The following is a 19628-nucleotide window of genomic DNA, read 5'->3' as shown; positions in this document are numbered from 1 at the left end:
ACATTACATAGTAACTAATGCCTTCGACTGCTAATGTTGGAGCTTGTTTCACCCCATAGTTTGATAACATTGAAAGGCATTGGAAAAACCTTAAATATTAAGAGATTGTTATTTAAACATTTTAAGGGGTAGTTTACGCCCTTCGGGAATTTCTTGATATTATTCTACATATTAGTTTGTCCTTTTTAACAAAACATCTGACCAGACAAAATTTTTCGATTAGGTGTTTTCTTACTTATATGCGTTCCAAAATTCATAGTTAAGTACAAAACAAATACCATTAAATGACAAACAATTTCTAAATTTACAAAAAAAATCATTGAACATTAAAATTACCATTTAGCAAATTTTCCAATTCTGTGTCTATTTTAAAGAAATGTGTGTCCCGACTGCTATTTCCAATGCATAAACGTAATTACACTAAAAACTTAATTTTTAACTACAGGCTGACTCGGTCTCATCTTCGGCATTATTTTAACTTAGAGAAACGACTCCCTGTAGTTTACACAACAGTATATAATGCGTATTCTCATTTAACTGGTAGAAAAGGAAATCATACGCTTCTGAATACGATCTGAGCTGCGCCTAGTGATTTAACCTTTGTTCCTTATTTTCTTTTAAGGCCTTCTGAATGTACTTTTCCCCCGTATGCACTAAAGTAAGCATCTTTCTTTCCTCGAACAAACATCATCACTAGATAATTGAACTATTCCCACTCCAATTTGATATTGACAGATCGACGGACAGAAAATTTGCTCTACGTACTTTAATATTATTGTCAGTGGCGTACTTCTGCATTTCATTCTTTAATGGCACCTCATAAAAAATAGAGCTTACCATTAAAAAGTGATCCTCTTAGTTCTTTTTAATGATTTTTGATACTTTGGCCCGTATGAATAAAAATAAGCAAATGCTTATACTCAGGGGCGGACTGGGTAACTGCGGGCCAGGTGGAATTGCATAGGTTACGGGCCATTAAAGTATTAGTGTAGTAATGATGGTTGCGGGGGGGGGGGGGGGTTAGCTCTGAGAGGTGCACCACAAAAACATTTTAAAGTACTCCTTTCTCGAAAATAAATTACCATAAAGTTTTTTTTTTAAATTGCAGCTGATAATTAAAAGTAACAAAATATACAATCCACACGAGGTGCGTCGCCTATCATTGTATTTCAGCACTTTCATGCTACGACAAAAAATGATAAATTCACTGTAAAAAACAATTAAAACAGAATTTTTTAACAACCTAACATCAACCCCATAGAGAAACGTGTTAATAATTTATTAATAGTGCAAGAAATTAAATACAGCACATACTTATAAATTTCCAACGAGCCATTATGATGTACAGGCCAGGTGGCAATCTCCACCCGCCGCCCCCCCCCCGGGCCAGTGCGCCGCTGGTTATACACTGCCTTTTTTTGGGCCCCCGAAAAAAAAATTGTCTCAGATCGACCCGGAAAAAAAATTTTCTTATAGAATGTGGCCTGTAGAATCCATAATTTCAAACAGTTCCAAGATCGGACTACTAGTTCAAAAGTTACAGCCCTTTGAATTTTTTTTCGAAATTGGTTTCTAGTCTCTTTTGATTGAGAAGTCTGATCGAAAAAGTACGAATTCATTTGGATTCTACGCACCCAAATTAATAAGAAAAAGTGTTTTCCCGAGAAATTTTGGTGTAGTCGATTTTTGGTAAAAAAGGAAGGTTATACACTGCCTTTTTTTGAGCCCCGAAAAAAAAATTGTTTCAGATCGACCCGGAAAAAAATTTTCTTATAGAATGTGGCCTGTAGAATCCATAATTTCAAACAGTTCCAAGATTGGGCTACTAGTTCAAAAGTTACAGCCCTTTGAATTTCCTTTCGAAATTGGTTTCTAGTCTATAACTTTTGACTGAGGAGTCTAATCGAAAAAGTACGAATTATTTTGGATTCTACGCACCAAAATTAATAAGAAAAAGTGTTTTCCCGAGAAATTCTGGTGCAGTTGATTTTTGGTAAAAAAGGATGGTTAAACACTGCCTTTTTTTGAAGCCCAAAATAAAAATTGTTTAGATCGACCCGGAAAAAAAATTTTCTTATAGAATGTGGCCTGTAGAATCCATAATTTCAAACAGTTCCAAGATTGGGCTACTAGTTCAAAAGTTATAACTCTTTGAATTTTTCTTCGAAATTGGTTTTTAGTCTATAATTTTTGATTGAGAAGTCTGATCGAAAAAGTACGAATTGATTTGGATTCTACGCACCCAACCCAAATTAATAAGAAAAAGCACTGGGCGACTTAGCAGCGCTGCTAAGCAGAAGGACAGGACGCAGTGCAGCGCTGCTAAACTTACGAGTATTTACTTTGAATTTTGCAAGTATAAGCATTTGCTTATTTTTATTCATACGGGCCAATAAATTGTTTCAACGCAAACTATTGAATTTATTAAATAAATAATTATATTAAATTCCATCCCGACTAAACTCCAACACTAAAGTCAACGGTCAAGTAACTTTTACCCTAAACTGCAGATAGTAAACGTCTGTGAGCAGCCCTTAAGGTATAAATGCACTTGATAAATATCGTTAAATATTCATCAAAGTTCTTAAAATGCCCAAAGGGTTCTCAAACAGACCTTAGGGTAAAGAGCACCAAAAAACCACTGTGATTTTTAGAGAGAACACATTTGGGACTTTTTAATGACCTTAAATTCTAATTCAAGAAGCCTAACTTTACTCGAGCTCCTGCCAGTTGTCTTGGATCAATTTTGGGGGCATTTAATACCTCAAGAGGGCCTACTAGTGGTCGTCTGGGATCCTGTCTGGGATATAGCAGGTGTTCCATCGGTTATCTCAAGATCAATCTTTACTTTTTTTTTGAAATTTTCGTTGTAAATGTGAGCTATTTTGAGTGCATTCACTACCAAATTAAGGATCCGAGTTGACAAACAAAAAGAAAACTCCCATAAATCATAACAATTAGTCTTTTGGCAGGATAGTTACATAAGTTGATGTGTTTTATATCTGATACATTGATCCTCGTTAGATAACAGCATCACCACCTAGGAAAATGCTGTTCTTTTTTTAAAAGATTGAATTACTGGGCTAAATTTAGTTAAGGTTGTGTGGACAATAATTGACGTATTAATCCAAGTGTAGCCTACAGGCAATCTAATCGATCGATCGATCAACTATTTCATGAAATCAAATCAGTCTCCAAATATCTATTGATCACCGGATGCGTGAGTCTAGAAACTTTTCAAAGGATTACGTATGATATTTTGGTACAGTAAACAAACAGTATAGATATGTCACGCGACTGCCCCCATCAATCCTATTTAGACTGTTTTCCACGTCTCGAGCGTCACCAGAAATGATAAACTCAATTTTGTCTCCTTCCACCTAATTTACTTCTATATTCCCTCTTTATTAACAAGAAAAATGCAAAAGCCGTGTTTTCCTCTCCTTACGTTGAAAAACACAAATGAAGAAATGTGGTTAGAACATAATAACTCGCAATTAGATCTTACCTCGCTAACAACAATACACCCGCTGTCGTCGTTTATGTTCAAGCCATATAAATTTTGAAAGCAATCCTAATTACCGACTCCCTTTTTTATACCGCACAAAATTGCTTCGCTCCTCCACGCGAGGAAAATTGAAAATTTTCGTAATTATTAAACTATACAAATAAAGAAAAAGAAACACCGCAAGTTCGCGATTTTATTACTTGATTTTATCCCCGCGACATTTATTAAAGCCATAAAATTTAATTACAAACGGCACGAGAAAAGAAGGGAACAGAAGTAAGGGGGCGTTTAAATACAAACAGCTCCGCAAGAGTGGAGAGTGGAGATATATTGTTAGTTTGGGGGTTGCTTTTGTATTAATGTGTGACTTATCTATAATTGGATCAGATGGAAGAGGGCCTCATCCAGTTCTGATTCTTTTATCGTGCGCTTATATTGATATTAATTACTTTCACTCGTTGCATTCGGCGAGTCGGCCATTGGCGGACGTCCAGAATAAGGACGTTCGCCGATAATATGATAATGCGAGAATTGGGAAAAGGGAAATTTTCATGGACTTTAGATAAGGATCAACCGTATGCTTGGCTGCTGCTACTTTGGAGTCACAACAATGGTTCCTTTCTGGAGCAGTAAGTGATCGTACATTTAATTAGAGGACAATCTCCAGTATTCCGATTTATATTGTAGTAGATTTATTGAGTACAACCCAACTGCGAATCGAAAACCGCCATACCTTAGATCTGTTCGCGTTGCTCAATTTTAAGTGGAAAGCTTTATCCTTGAAGTGTTCCAATTTCACAAAGGGCTTCTCGTTTGGTTACAAATAACTTTTGTATTCAATTGTGCGAAGCGAAATCTTCGAAGCGTATTAGCAAGTAGTAGGATACTTGCTGAGCAAGAAGTGAGGGCACGCTTCCCAATTTAGTTGTTTCAGTCTATTCATCTAACAGAAAAATCGAGCTACTACTAATACTTTGGGAAAACGGGAAAAGAATCATGCATTTACATTTGCAATTCTCGCGACCATCTAAATCTTGGTATATACCCTAGTATACCAATACCATTTTGAATTAATTAGATCATTGCTGTTGTATCGAAACTTAGGTAAGGTCGCTTTTATATACCGATTTTGTGCGGATGATTCGTTGTCGATCAAAATTTTGCTTTTGTTTAGTTAACGTAAATTGAATTATTGATTCTTATTGCTTACCGTTGTGTAATCTACTCCCCTCCACTCCCGTTTTGGTCGAGGCCTTGGGGAAGAGTTACGTAACTTGCCTTGCGGTGCAGGGTTCTTGTCCTACCTTCGTTTGCAAATAAATGGTGATAGCAGATTACGCCGCTTGACCTCACAATCCAAGGAACAAGAGAGGTCATTCCGAGATTGCCGAATTTGGAGACTTCATTCCGACTTTTTGGATAATTGACCGTGATTAATTGAATGGGTTACAGATAACAGCCTCCGATTCCGAGTCGAGACTACATCCGTTAGGTGCATCCTTAAAAAACTTGAATTTTGACACGGCTCCCGTATTTCTAAGACGACTGAGAAGGACGTACAGAAGACATTTTTGGATGCAAATAACCGAATACTCCGGCCGACTTGGAATTTCATGTTCCATAGCATAGTCGAACTTTATATAAAGTAAACGCTTAATTTAGAGGGGATCTTTTACATTTGACAGCTTACCGAAACCGTAAGTTTAACCCAAATCTAAAATGTTTTGCCTTTTCCATCATTTTGCCTTTGATGTTTAACCTGATTTAAATTTTTTGCTTTCTGCTTCGGAATCTCTGGAAGAGATTTTGAACAGATATTGATAGATTTTGAAGGGACTCGGAAAAGATACAGAAGTGGATCTGAGAAACTTTGAAGAGTTCTCAAGAGATGTTGAAGAGATATTAAAGAGATTTTGAAAAGATATTCAAGGGATTCTGAAATTTGGAGGAGATGTTGAAGAGATTATGAAGGGAATTTACAGGATATGTTGAAGAGATTTTGAAGACATTTTGAAAAGATTTTGGAGAGATTTTGAAGAGTTTTTGAAGAGATTCATAAAAGATTTTGATGAATTAAAGAGATTCCGAAGATATTCTGAAAAGATTCTGAAGGGATCGTGAAGAGATTCTAATGAGATTCTGAAGAGATTTTGAAGCGATATCAATGAGACGTTAAAGATATTGTAAACAGATTTTGAAGGCATTCGGAAGTTATACAGAAGATATTTTGAAAAGATTTTGAAGAGATTTTGAAGTGTTTTTGAAGAGATTTTGAAAAGATTTTGAGCAGATTTTGAACAGATATTGAAAGGATTGGGAAAAGATACAGCGAGTTTTTGAAGAGATTTTGAAGAGATATTCTTAAAGAAATTTTGAAAAGGTTCTGAAAAGACAACGAATTTTGAATAGATTTTAAAAAGTTTTTGAAGAGATTCAAAAAAGTGTTTGATGAGATAATCTTTTCGAAATCTCTGAAGAGATTTTGAAGTGACATTGATGAGACTTTGAAGAGATTTTTAAAAGATTTTGAAAGGATTCGGAAAATATACAGAAGAGGTTCTGAGATGTTGAAGAGATATTAAAGAGATATTGAAGGGATTCTGAAGAGACTCTGAAGGAAATTTGGAGGAGATTATGAAGGGAATTTACATGATATGTTGAAGAGATTTTGAAGAGTTTTTGAAGAGATTCATTCATAAGAGATTTTGATGAGATAAAGAAATTCTGAAAAGATTCTGAAGAGATTTTGCAGAGATATTGATGAGACCTTAAAGATATTGCAAAAAGATTTTGAAGAGATTCGGAAGATATACTTACAGAAGATATTTTGAAAAGGTTTTTAAAAGATTTTGAAGGGGTTCGGAAAAGAAACAGTAGAGATTCTGGAAGACTTTTCAAAGAGCTATTAAAGAGACTTTGAAAAGATGTTGAAGGGATTCTGAGGAGATTCTGAAGGAAATTTTGAGGAGATGTTGAACAGGCTATGAAGGGAATTTGAAGAATATGTTGAAGAAATTTTGAAGACATTTTGAAAAGACGGAGATAAGAGATTTTGTTGAGATAAATAAAGAGATTTTGAAGAGATCCCGAAGAGATTCTGAAAAGATATTCTGAAGGAATCGTGAAGAGATTCTGAAGATATTGGAGATTCTGAAGAGATTCTGATGAGATTCTGAAGAGATTCTGAAGAGACTCTGAAGAGACTCTGAAGAGACTCTGAAGAGATATTGATGAGACCTTAAAGATATTGTAAAAAGATTTTGAAGGGATTCGGGAGATATAAGGAAGATATTTTAAAAAGATTTTGAAGAGATTTTGAAGAAATTATGAAGAGATTTTGAAAAAATTTTGAAGAGATTTTGAAGAGACTTTGGAGAGATATTGAAGGGATTCGGAAGAAATATGCGAGTTTTTGAAGAGATTTTGAAGAGATATTAAAGAGATTTTGAAAAGATTTTGAAGAGGTTCTGAAGAGACTGAACGAATTTTGAATAGAAGCATATGCCAAAGTATCAAGTATCAATTAACATTTTAAAAAGTTTTTGAAGAGGCTTTGAAGAGATCTTGAAGAGCTTTTGAAGAGAATCAGAAGAGATTGTGAAGAGATTCTGAAAACATTCTGAAGAGATTTTGAAGAGATATTGATGAGACCCTAAAGAGATTTTAAAAAAATGTTGAAGGGATACAGAAAATATTTTTAAAAAAATTCTAAGAGATTTTGGAGAGATTTTGAATAAAAGTAACTGAAAACCGGCTTCAATTTTGATTTTATGCTCCAGATTTAGCAAAGAAACAACTTTTGAGAATGTAAAAAAATTTCCAAACCAATATTGCGAAAATTTCCATTTTTTCCATCTAAGATAACGGGATGTTCACGATAAAAGTGGAAGTTCATACAATTCCTCCAAATCTAAGGAAAACTAGATTAGATCTTATAATAAATCAGGTGCATGGGATCAAAAAATGGCTACCAAATCGGCCTCGGGCCCTTCCGTAGAAACACTAGGACCCAAAAAAAAAAACATAATCTCTTTTCAAAAATCCTCATTGCTTGAGGTATCGTTTTGACGTACGCGTCCGACAGAGGACGAACGACAGCATCTACTGTAAAAATATCGGCTCCCGAGCAAAACACCCTCAACTTTAGGGTAGGGCTCTTACGGAACGAGAAGTGCGAGGTGACGCAACGTGCTGTACTAATCTAATCATTCCTGTGTGCAACATAAATATCAATTAAAGGATTGAGAATTTAGTTAGGGTTACCCTGCGTTTTTAACCATTTTTCTACTCAAAAAATACTTTCTTTTCGTACGCGGACTAAATTGCATTGTATTTCCATTATCCCAGAGACGAATTTTTTGGAGGACAACGCTCTCAATGCAACCATGTCCGAATTTTCCGGTGCATGTTTTGATGAGACTAATTTACCTGAGAAATGGATTCCATAGAATTCTAGAAGATTATCCGTGATAATTCGCGCTAGAAATGTTTGCTCTCAACAGAATTAGTCGTTGTGGAAGATTTACGTTCACAAGAAAGGAAATTCAAGAAACTAACCCCTGCACTTCTACTCCCATTGGCGAGCTTTATATTAAGCGAAATACTACAAATTCCGTACTGTCGCTTTCTTTCGAAAAGGCAAATTTATTCGGCGTATTTCCAGGAAGAGCGTTCGAAGGTAAAGTAATAGTCTTTTGGCATTATTTTTACATTGGCCCACCGATTAAACTTACTAGACACTAAGCTTAGAGCTTTCTAGTAATTAATTCAATAACTGAAACAATGAAACATTCAATAGGAAACTTTCGCCTCCCAAGTAAGTAGGTACAGAAAAAATACTTTATCTGTGGCTGATTGTTATTCCACATCTCTGTTCTATTTCTTGTCTTTGCTTCTGCTCGGAAAAGCTTTAAATTACAATAATCGTAAAATAATGTCACATTACATTACTACCTATCACCGGAAAATATAGAGTGGAAATTTTCAGAAACTCCATCCTGCTTTTAACTACCTATGCGAGCGAAGAACAAGAACGAAGTTGACAGCCTAGAAAGCTTTTAAATTTGTAAAAAGAACACCCCGACCTCCAACTCATAAAACTGGAAAATTAGGTGTTCATTTTCAGTTAAAAGACACTTTAGGAGCGTCTTTTAATTAATAAAGTAACCAAACACCTTTTCGCGAATTAATTAAGAAACTAAGTAAATTTTATATGGTCACCGCCATCCACGAGAACGCCACAAAATTAAGCTTCCAAGAATCGAGATCTGCGCGTATAAGAGAAATTCGATTGGAATTCGACCGGCTGCAAGAAGATGGCGCCGTAATGATTGCGTGCAGATTTACCCGATTTGCTGAAAAGTTCTGAATAATGCAAATAACGGCAGTGACAAAGTGGTTATACCTATGCATAAAACAAAAATTGCACAGGAATGTAATTATGCTAATAAGTACACGATGTTGTCATTTCCTACTTACAAATGTGGAGTTTCGCAACTTTTGTAAGTTGTGTTGTTGTTATAAAGTAAATATTTGTACTGCAATTTGTTATAAATTTACATAATTCCTAGACATACCTACCTTCAAATTAGAAATTGCGGTAAGAGTTGGGATGGGTCATATTAATATCGATTTGAATACGGTGTTGATATTTCGATATCTAAGGTGCGCTTTCTACTCGATTTGAAGTTGGCTTAATTAACTCTTTGTCAAATGTTTTCTTAGCGAAAACTCGGAACTTCGTCTCTGGAGAATGAATTATGAGTTGACTTTTGTATAAACTTGTAGCACAACTTGTATACCTACTCAACAAACGTGCCTGAAAAGTTTTCAGTTCCTAAAACTTTTTTTACGTAGCTCTATTGTATCAAACATTCGGTACCTACCGCATTCTGACTATAGGACCGTCGATCCCCTCATTGCTCCCTGTAAACATACCTGCAATTCCCGAACTCTTTTTGTTAGCAATGAGACTTTGATTTTTCGTATTGGGTCCATACCATGACCTATTCGTTGCAATAGTATAATCATAGGGCGGTACCCGAGATCGAGTCGTAGGCAAATTATGCACCCTCGGAGCCGAGGAATATATCCGAATATCTGCTGGGGGTGTGTTTTAGTAACAACGTAAAGAACTGGCAAAGGAAGTGTAAAGTAATCGTGGATAAGGAATGAATAATTTAACGTGAGAAATATTTCAAGGAATTTTGAAATAAGTAGTCCAGGAAATATATAATTTTAGGATGCAAAATTCATGGTAGTTCTGGACATAGGTTTGTTTTATGTTATCCGTGTCGATGAACCCGAATTTTTAACTTCCCACTAAAAATTCCCCCTGCATCCCCCAAATATTGAAAAAAAATTTGGATGCAGCAACCCAAAAAACCTGAAGTAAGCCTATTTGTGCCATTAAGCTTTCGGTAATATCATTGTATTTATAAACGAAAAATACAATGGCAATATTCATTATAATATTCTATACTAATTACAATACACCAAAGACCAAATCAAACTTTTAATAAAGTAATGTTTTTTTTTAAACAATAACACGCATCTGAGCTTTAAATAATTTATTTAACCCACATAAAAAGGAAAAACTTTGCAGTCTCAGTTCATAAGCGATAACATATACTGCACCTTCTAAACAAAATTCAAAAAATTCTGACACTCACTAAAAAATTCGAAAATAGGATATTCAAAAAATTACATGGTGTTGATCTTAAAACTTGATAGTAATGAAGAACTTTCACAACCAAACTAGTGCACGCTTATACTTTTTAACGTTAGCGTAACCACTCAAAATCGGGAGTTGCTAATTAACAAGATACGAAGAATCGCAGACGATTTTCAGGGGAATTTTTTGACACAACTTTTAATCCGATTCATATTCAATATCACTGATCCTTGAACAAGTAGGTTTAACATCATTGTCTCTTTTCGTTCTCGTTCCAGACAGACGAACAGACAAAGCCGAGAACAAAACCATCACATAAAGGGAAGGGGGCGGTTCTTTCGAAAAAAAAATCCCCTGAAAACCATTATAAATTGGAAATTTCGGAAAAATGTCCTCGTAAAGTTTTCAAGAAGTTATGGGAAATATTCGCTTAAATTTTTGATGTGCGGATATTCGTTCGTTCAGTGCCCATATTCCCGAATATTTCCAGAAATAATGCAAAATTCGCTTTGAAATATGCTCGCCTCACACTAGTTATGAGCCCTAAGAATACGTGGAAGAGATTTGGAAGACGAAGGTGTGAAGGGAGAGTTGTACAACAGACTCGATGATACAAATCTTTATGAAAACCAACAGTGAGAAGGAAGGTAGAACTGAAAAAGAGCGGAGATGAGACAAAAATATGAGACTGACATGCTTGGAGTCCTTTTTTATTTCCTGGTATCGTCGGATAACGGTCAGATGGGGTTTCCTGTCGCCGGGTTCCCACTTTTGGCTAGAAGTGGAAAGTTCTTGCGATTTTTCCATGCCAACTGGTGCTCTTTATATTCCCGTGGACTCAGAGGTGTCCTCCCGGTGCGTCAAAACGTGTATTTCCGTCAAAAAAGTGGAAGGGGGCATTTTGTACACCAATGCAAAACCTCCCTTACTTATGTGCGGGTAGTGAAAAATGACACGCACGTAACTCAAGTTTCAATTGCCGTTTCAAGAAAAACGCTCGTAATTGCATGATGGTTTTCTGGTGTTCAAAAAAACCCAACTCGTTACGAAACTACGTGATTACTTCTTGGTAGTTTTCGACCGAATTTCTTCTAAAACTTCCCCGGATTAACCACCCGCTAAGAGAAAAAACTTACTTTTGTACTACGCACTGCATGCTCCGGTAACCTAGAACCGAATGAATGTAAAATCTTACTATGGAGCACGAATTGGTCGTATCGGTGGCTCAAACGCGAATGAATGCAAAATCTTCCGGAGTAACCCCTACATAATTAATTACTAATTAATTAGCGCCTTTGCCGGGATGGCTTCTAGTAATTAAACCACTGTTTGTTACGAGAAAATTTTGGTCAACAACCCGACTGAAACAAAATTACTTTTTATTATCTGCAACTTTTCTGTAGCTGAGAATTTCCTAAAACTATTAAGAGGACAACGCTCTATAAAAATCAAATGACACAGATTTTTACAATTCACCCAGTCATACAATTTTTAAGAGAAGTAAAACAGGCAGGACACGTGAGAACGAGGAATGGTCCGTGTAATGCGTGGGCAGAAGGTGCGAAGATGGCATTAAAAAGCATGAAAGGGACGCAATAGGAAAAGACGTGAAGGAAATATGCAATATCGAATAAGACGTAAAGAAGTTGTAAAGAAAGCGATACAGAAACGTAAAATATCCATGAAGAAGTGGAGAAGAGACGTTACACTGGGTTGTAGAAGGCATGAAGTGGAGGAAATGAAAAGGGCCAATAAGACAAGATGGTGCCAGTGAGGATTACGTGACAGGAATGAGATAAGAGGGCTTTATTACCGAAAAGCTGAAATATCTAGGAAATGAGTCATGAAAGAGACGTGAGTGTGATATAAAGCAGTTGGGATAGTGGAGAAGGCTTGCCAAGCCCGGAAGAGAAAGCACTAGTCAGATACAAAGAGATGTGGTCCCAGGAAAGGACGTGTGGTAGTCTGAAGTAGGGAAATAGGAGTCCCGAAGGAGTAACAATGGGTCGTGAAGTAAGCGTGTCCTGAAGCATTTCTAAAAACTATGAAATTCTAAAAAAAATCGCTAAGGAACCTGCAAAGAATTTCTAACAAAGCATTGAGGAAATTTCCGTGTTTTGAAAAATTTGAGTTCCAAAAAGAGTTGCAATTCGAGTATACCTAGATCTTCTGCACCTGAAATATGGAACACACTTTTGTCGATTAACTAAACACGACTATAATCTCTATCAATTTCCCAGGCATGACTCAGTATTTACACCACACCAGTGTTTTTTTACTAATAAACTATTTAATGATATATGTGTCGTAAAACTTTTACTATTGCCATAACATTTATCTGTAATTGCTGACTTCATCGGTCTAATAACTGTACATGATAAAAGTAAATCCGGAACAATTATTCCTGCATATTAACGATGTGGGTGAGGATTCTCCTCGTGATAACCACGACAGTTGGTAACATTAACTGCCCGTGAAAGGCAACGGTCTTAATTTCGAGTTGCAGCCGCTGTCGTAAAAGAAGTGAGCATCGAAAATTACCCCTGGCAGGTTTCGATAGAGAAGAATGGAGTGCACACATGCGGAGGGACGATGCTCCGGTCGCTCGTTCTTATGACTGCTGAGCATTGCGTTTATGGGTGAGTCGGTTTGTGGTCTCGATCTAAGTTGACGTTGACAATTACTAGCGTGCAAAAGGAAAGTCTGCAAGTACGCGCGGGAACGTCGACCCGAGAGAAGGGTGGCGAACTAAGGGGGGTTAAAACCATCTTCGAGCACCCCGACTATAACCCCGTCACTTTCGAAAACGATGTCGCGATCTTGGAGTTGGATTCGGCTTTCGACTCTACGCGTCCCGTGGATCTTCTCCACTCAGACAATTCGGTAGCGGATGACGCGGTTGGATTAGTTATCGGTTGGGGTATATCCAGCGCTGAGGACGGCGGTCGCTCGTCTCCCAACTTGAAAATGGTGGAACTACCTAAAGTAAGCGAAGAGAAGTGCGCGGAGGTCTATCCAAACTTTAACGCTACCACCATGATTTGCTTCGGTGGTAACGGCGGAGGTGACTCGTGCTTGGTGAGCATACATTCTCTCTACTGTTAACAAACTGGTGATCTTAGAGCGATTCCGGTGGACCAATCCTTGTGTGGAGAATGAGAAACATATTAGAACAGGTTGGCATTGTTTCCCATGCCTTTGGGTGTGGAGAAGTTGGCAAACCTGGAGTTTATACGAGAGTCACTGCCTTTCAGGATTTCATTTCGGAATCTTCGTGGAAGCCTTACCTGTAATTGTCACATTTCTACGCTTTTATGTGCTCATTAACAGTTCGAGAACTTTAGATTACAATAGTGATGGTGGCGGCACATGAAGATGTAAAGGTAGACGAACGTAATCGCCTCGAGTGCCCGTGCTTTTTATTCCTACATAACATTTTGATGCCGATTTAATTGCGCCCATAGGTCACTCTGTTTACTACTGCCATAAATAGTATACCTATTTACCTGCGTATATATATAAATTAAATCATTCGAATTATTATGTGCCTTAGGGACATTCTAATTAGTACACGCATTTTGGATCTAGTTCTCACTTAGCAATTACCTTAAAGCGGTTTTTTTTCGATGAATAATTATAAAATTTAGGCAAGAACAGCGGTTGCATTGTGAACTACTGAAGGATTTGTTTGGGACATGTTAGTCACTCCCTTGTCCGTAGCAATAATTTTTAAAGTCATTAAAACGGGTTGTCCAACATATTTCATGCCAACTTTTCCGAAAGGTGTTCGCGCTGAAACCCTCGAGGTGTGTAGAGTGGATGCGGGTGAATTTATTACACTCTCAAGACCGTAATTTGGTTACCGTTTATTCTACTGTTAGCAGATACTTTGCATTTTTCTATAAGTATGATAATTATAAATTACACGTGCTCTCTTTTGTAACCACCTATGTGGAATGTAATGGTGTTTCAGGGTATCAGCAAGCCTTTTACTGTAGCCAGTTTGTATTACTGGTATTACTAATTTGTCTTAGGCCCGATCTCCACCTCCCAGTAACTTTACTCTCCGAATAAATTATATGGATACCATTGTTGATACAATCGTTGTCAAGGTACTGATTTTCCGAATACATTTATCGAGAGATAGAAAAACCGGCCCTTAAGCTTAATAATCATACAATCTGCAGTAAGTAATCGAGAAATTTTTTTGTACGAGAAATGCAAGATGAAGAAGAAAAGACATACCATCAGGTATTCGAAGGCGAAGAGTCTGAAGAATTTAAAGAATTTGAACAAGTCTAATAATTCGAAAAATCCGCAAGAATACACAGAATTTTAGAAATGTGATAGAACCGGAAAGTATAAAGGGTATATGAAGTAGGTAGAACTCGTGTAACGGTAGCTCTAAATTTGCATTTCAATTTTTTCGAAATTTCGTTGTAAAGTTAAAAATTTTAGGAGTTTGGGCATTGCATATCATGGAAATGTTACAGGTTGTCGAATTGTAGAGAGTTGATTTTCGGATTTTCCATAGGTGGATTTTTAAGCCGTGTTGGAAATTAAGCTTGCCCTTGCTGCGTATTTTAGCTCAAGAGAGCATTGTTTTTTATGGCATCCAGACGAAGGAGCGACACGATAATAACAAATTAACTCATATTCAGTCATTTTAATTATTTGGTATTTGGTTATAATTGCAAGCTCGCCCATTAGGTCACCAGGAGGAGATTACTCACCAGGCTTCTTCTGTGCTTTCACAGTATAACGATTCCAATTGGCGTAATTAAAAAACATGGCGGACTTAGTTGTTACAAGTGATATTTTAAAAGGGACGGTACTTAGTAGAAAAATGATAATGATAATGTGGACATTATTAACTAGTAGTCAATAATGAGATCTGTCACGCTGTCACTTTTAGAAAACACAACCCGAAACATTTACCTGTGGGTTTCATGTACCTAAATCACATTAACTTTCTTATTTCTTATGGACGCCATATTGGATTTTGAAGTTACTCGATAGAGAAAAAAATTACAAAATCGGCGATGCCAAACACTTAGTAAAAAGCTCACTTTCCGAGAGTGAATTAGCCGGCAGTGAATTGTACCGCAAACTGTTGTTGGTGAAGGTTCTTGACGGGAAATGTTCAGGGGAGATTTTTTAGTGCGACTATATCAGGGGACTAACTATTGACACCAAATGTTTTGGGTTTGTCAAATAAACGTATAGTTAGAAGGAAATGTACAAGCAGAGCATAATAGCGTTCTAATTTTTGAGCTCTCATTGACCAAGTTGACGTAAAGGATACTTTAAATTTGATTTGTTAAATAAGAACTAAAAGTGCTCAGCAAAAATTGAAGTAGATACTGTTTATAATCTCAAAATAATAAAGCATTGATCTATTTTTGAGCACTAACAACAAATTAAAGCACCCCAAACAATGTGTTTGTAGTACCTATGTCAGATCAGCCGCCATTCCAGTTAGTTTTGCGAAGTGTGAAATATGTGACCGATTTTGATCATGTATAAATTTTGCTACCGGATTCCCATTGGTTTTACAAGAAGTTGTATACTTGTTAAATTGGATCACGCTGTGTAACTACTTGACATCGATGATGCTATGATTATATTTCATTTCATTCAAATCCTGTAAGACTTCAAAAGCCTTCGTACGCAAAATCAAAACAAACTAATGTAATTTGGAAAACAGTCCAGTAGCCGGTAGGGAGCATAACCCCAATCTACAGTATTAATTTATGACTGGTAAATTTTATAATTAGCCGCGCTGACAGTTAAGTATATTACATTTGTTATTAAATGGAAACCGCTCATCTAATAGTTACACTCGACTGGTTATTTAGTAACATTCGCTTTAAATTTTATAAATTTGTGACCGGTTGGGTCAAATTCGTGAACTGTTTAATTGGTCTTCATTTCACTACCTAACACATGTAAGCGTATAACACAGTTTTAATACAGAATTGTTACATTAAATAATCAAAGGCGTAATATCTATGTCGTTTACGCAGGATATTCTGGAAGATTTTGGGGCGAAGCCCCCGAGCTCCGTTTCCAATCTCGAAAGGAATGTTCCGTAAGTTTTACAATCACGACCACTCCCTGTAGCTGTGTACAATATATTTTGAAGTAATTTTAGAGTAGTTGCTTTAATTTGTTTAACAAACGTTGCGGCTATTGAAAACAAACGGTTGTTTTTTTTGCCGATCTATTCCGAGATAATAGTAATAACATGGTAAGTTCGCTGCTACGCCCGTATAATTGAAATTATGGTTAGAAGGTAAGTTTGCAAGATTTATAAAGAGCAAATATAACTTTGAGTGCAATTTTTTTTTATTAACTAAGTACAGAATTATATACACTTAGAACATATTGGCAATTTTTGGATGGATTGTTTGCTCCAGCAGTCCTGTCAAATTAGATCAAAAAGGAGAGTGGAAATTATTTATGAAATCATCCTAACACTTTTAGTTGGCGATGAAGGTGTATTCTCAGTTTACACTTCCAATGATGGTAGCCGAAAAAATCGACTTTTCGGTATTTCACTTATATACCCCCTTATTTTCGCTAGGGCAATGTACGACAACGATAACAGAACATTCAATATTGTGTGTCCATTGCCCCCGTTCCAACTTTAAAATGCGAGCAATTCAGTAGGTCACAATTCATCACTAAGAAATGACAATTTTCTGATGATGATGAGATCCCCTTTTTCATCGAGTCAGATTTCTAGGAACATTTCTTTAAAAACTCTTGAGGAGATTTCCGAAAGGTTCTAAAGCATTTATAAAGTGTCTGAGGTCCAAATATCGTTTTTAAAAGGATTTGTCATTATGTATTTCAAGATCTCTACGATTTTTAGGAAGATTGTTATGTTTTCCGGTGTACTTCCCTCAATGTCCCAACTACTTTTTAAAAATACTTCTATAAGGACTTCAAGGATCTGGCTGTGAAGTTAGCAGTATTATCATAGAAAATTGATTTCCGAAAATGTGGTGGCCACACATTGTGACCTTTCTTGTTAGATTTCTTAGTTTCGACGTTTATCTACCGAATTGATATGGAAAATAATATATGGATATGGGTAACGTGATAAACATAAAACAACATAATAAAAAAAATAACAGTGGATAACTAGATGTTGGACTAATTATCTGCTTATCACAAAATTTCAGGGAATTCAATTCCGTGGTCATTTTCTAATTGAGGGCTTGACTTTGAAATTCTTTCTTAAAAGAGCTTTGGAATTTGTAAATTGAAAAAGAGCTCCAATTCATTTACGAAATTCAGAAGATCTACAAAAGGTTATAATTAATGTAGCCCCAGAACTAAAAACTGAGGACACTTGTTTTCACAATGAATTTGATGCTCCTCGAAAACAAAACTTATATCTGAAGAGGATATATTTTTTTAATTTGATACTGGGATATCTTCCAATTGGTATTGTAGAGCCGTTTATGGAGCTTTGTATTTTTGGCAAATTCTCTGTGGAAGTAAAGGAATCTTTTCTAAAATGCATTAGCAAGTATGAGAGGAGTACTTTAGAACTATAGCTTTAGCCGATTTCGAAAAAATAGACAAGGAAGAGTTTTTAGAAATAATTGAAAGTCTGGATTGCAAAACAATTGTGAATAGCTCTAACGTGGAAATTGTTGGAAACCAATCCTAAAAGAGCTAATGACAGTAGATGAATTATTAAAAGCACTATGGATTCGATGTGAACTTTCCTTGACCTATTTAGGTAAGACCTCGGATTGCGACAGAGTTTCCACATATTTAAAAAAATTACCCGAAAAAGTTCTCCGCAAGAGCTTAGGCTCTTTTTGAGATTTTGTACAGTGGTAGATATATTAACAGGCACACCGATTTCAGTAACCTTAATACACTGAAAGATTTTTAAGGACTCCAACAGCTCGAACTTGTGGGCAAATTTTAGAAATTTCAAGTATACATAGGTACTTTTCCGAATTTAGATCCGAATAATGGACTTTGTTAAAAAAAATTAGGGTAGGTTTTGTTATTTGTAATTTTATATGTCTAAGAGAAAGTCATTATTAAGTGAGATATAGCATTTAATTTGAATATTGGTATGATTGGTTTTTAAATAAACATTGTTTTTCTAATTAGAGCGTTATTTATGTTACACAATAATTCAAAAATTCCCAATTCACTAAAAAAGGAATTGGACAAATGCCCTAAGCCCTTTTTAAAGGAATTAAATCTCATTTGCTTTAATGGATAACCAGGGGAACACATGAATAAATAATATTACATTAATTTTTTTAATAATACTAACTCAAACTGAAATCTATAGTCTATAGTTCTATACACAGAACAAAAAACAAACTAATAATGATTAAATAGTCATAATATTTAGGTATTGTGAAGTCTAAATAAGATATTAAGAATAATCCTTGTTGGCTTTTAATAATACCTACTAAACTTTCAAAATTCAAATTCTTGTCAATTATGTCTTTTGGGTGAGCTTACTATAGATGTGAATGAAAATGGTCTTTGTACTGGCGCACTGGAGGGTAACGCAGTGTTGTACTTGACAAACAGTATCTTTCGTCACTATCAAATTTAAAAAAATGCTCTTCAGATAAGGTTTGTTTTCGAGGAGCATCAAATTCATTGTGAAAACAAGTTTCCTCAGTTTTTAGTTCTAGGGCTGCATTAATTATAACTTTTTGTCGATCTTCTGAATTTCGTAAAGGAATTGAAGCCCTTTTTCAATTTACAAATTCCAAAGCTCTTAAGGAATTTCAAAGTCAAGCGACAAGCCCTCACTTAGAAAATGGCTTCAAGCCATGGAATTGAATTCCCTGAAAAGGCTTCAAGCTCTTATCCTAACAGTCCATGTGCCACAAATAATTTGTTCCCTGATTACCATAGCTTCTGCGACGCAAACGTCTTCTGCTTCTAATTGGTACTCCACAAGGATCTAATATGTGTAATAATACTCGCACGACTTCTTGAGATGCTATCAAATTATTTTGCAAACATCGAAAGTGCATCCATTTATAGCCATGTAGTTGTCTAGACGTTTGGATTTAAAGCTCTGGCAATTGCACCACTTGCTGATGCCAGAAGTATGCTTTCTTCTGTAGAGGTCAAGTTTCATTAAAACCCTGCAAAGGCGTTCGCTTATAAATACTCCCAACACAGTTTTTAATTCATATTGTTGCAGTCTTAGCGAAAAATAGGATCGTATTAGAGCTTTAAGTTTGGCTCCCGACATTTTTTTGCACTTAAACTTTGCACTCACGTAAAATTCGTTACCAAGCCTACTAAAACTGTACAAATCAATTGATATTTTTCATTTATTTTTAGAGTAGGTAATCAAAAAAGTTCACATTTAAATATTAAAAGTGGAATATCCAGTTTAAAAGTAGAATTTCCAGTTTAAAAGTGGAATTTCCCGTTTAAAAG

At 35.9% G+C, this 19628-nt stretch overlaps 1 protein-coding gene across 1 annotated transcript; it reads left to right on the top strand.

The window, feature by feature from the left end:
* Positions 1-12513: 12513 nt before the first annotated feature.
* LOC116170966 (trypsin-1-like) lies at positions 12514-17875 on the top strand. The gene is made up of 4 exons (XM_031487557.1): positions 12514-12638; positions 12688-12820; positions 12869-13259; positions 13304-17875. The coding sequence occupies exons 1-4, from the start codon at positions 12599-12601 to the stop codon at positions 13472-13474; spliced, it is 735 nt and encodes a 244-aa protein (XP_031343417.1). The 5' UTR covers positions 12514-12598; the 3' UTR covers positions 13475-17875.
* The last annotated feature ends 1753 nt before the right edge of the window (positions 17876-19628 follow it).

Source organism: Photinus pyralis, unplaced genomic scaffold, assembly GCF_008802855.1.
Source record: "Photinus pyralis isolate 1611_PpyrPB1 unplaced genomic scaffold, Ppyr1.3 Ppyr1.4_LG5, whole genome shotgun sequence".
Classification (NCBI taxonomy): domain Eukaryota; kingdom Metazoa; phylum Arthropoda; class Insecta; order Coleoptera; family Lampyridae; genus Photinus; species Photinus pyralis.
The sequence above is the reverse complement of the archived record's forward strand: the minus strand, read 5'-3'. Positions and strand labels throughout refer to the sequence as shown.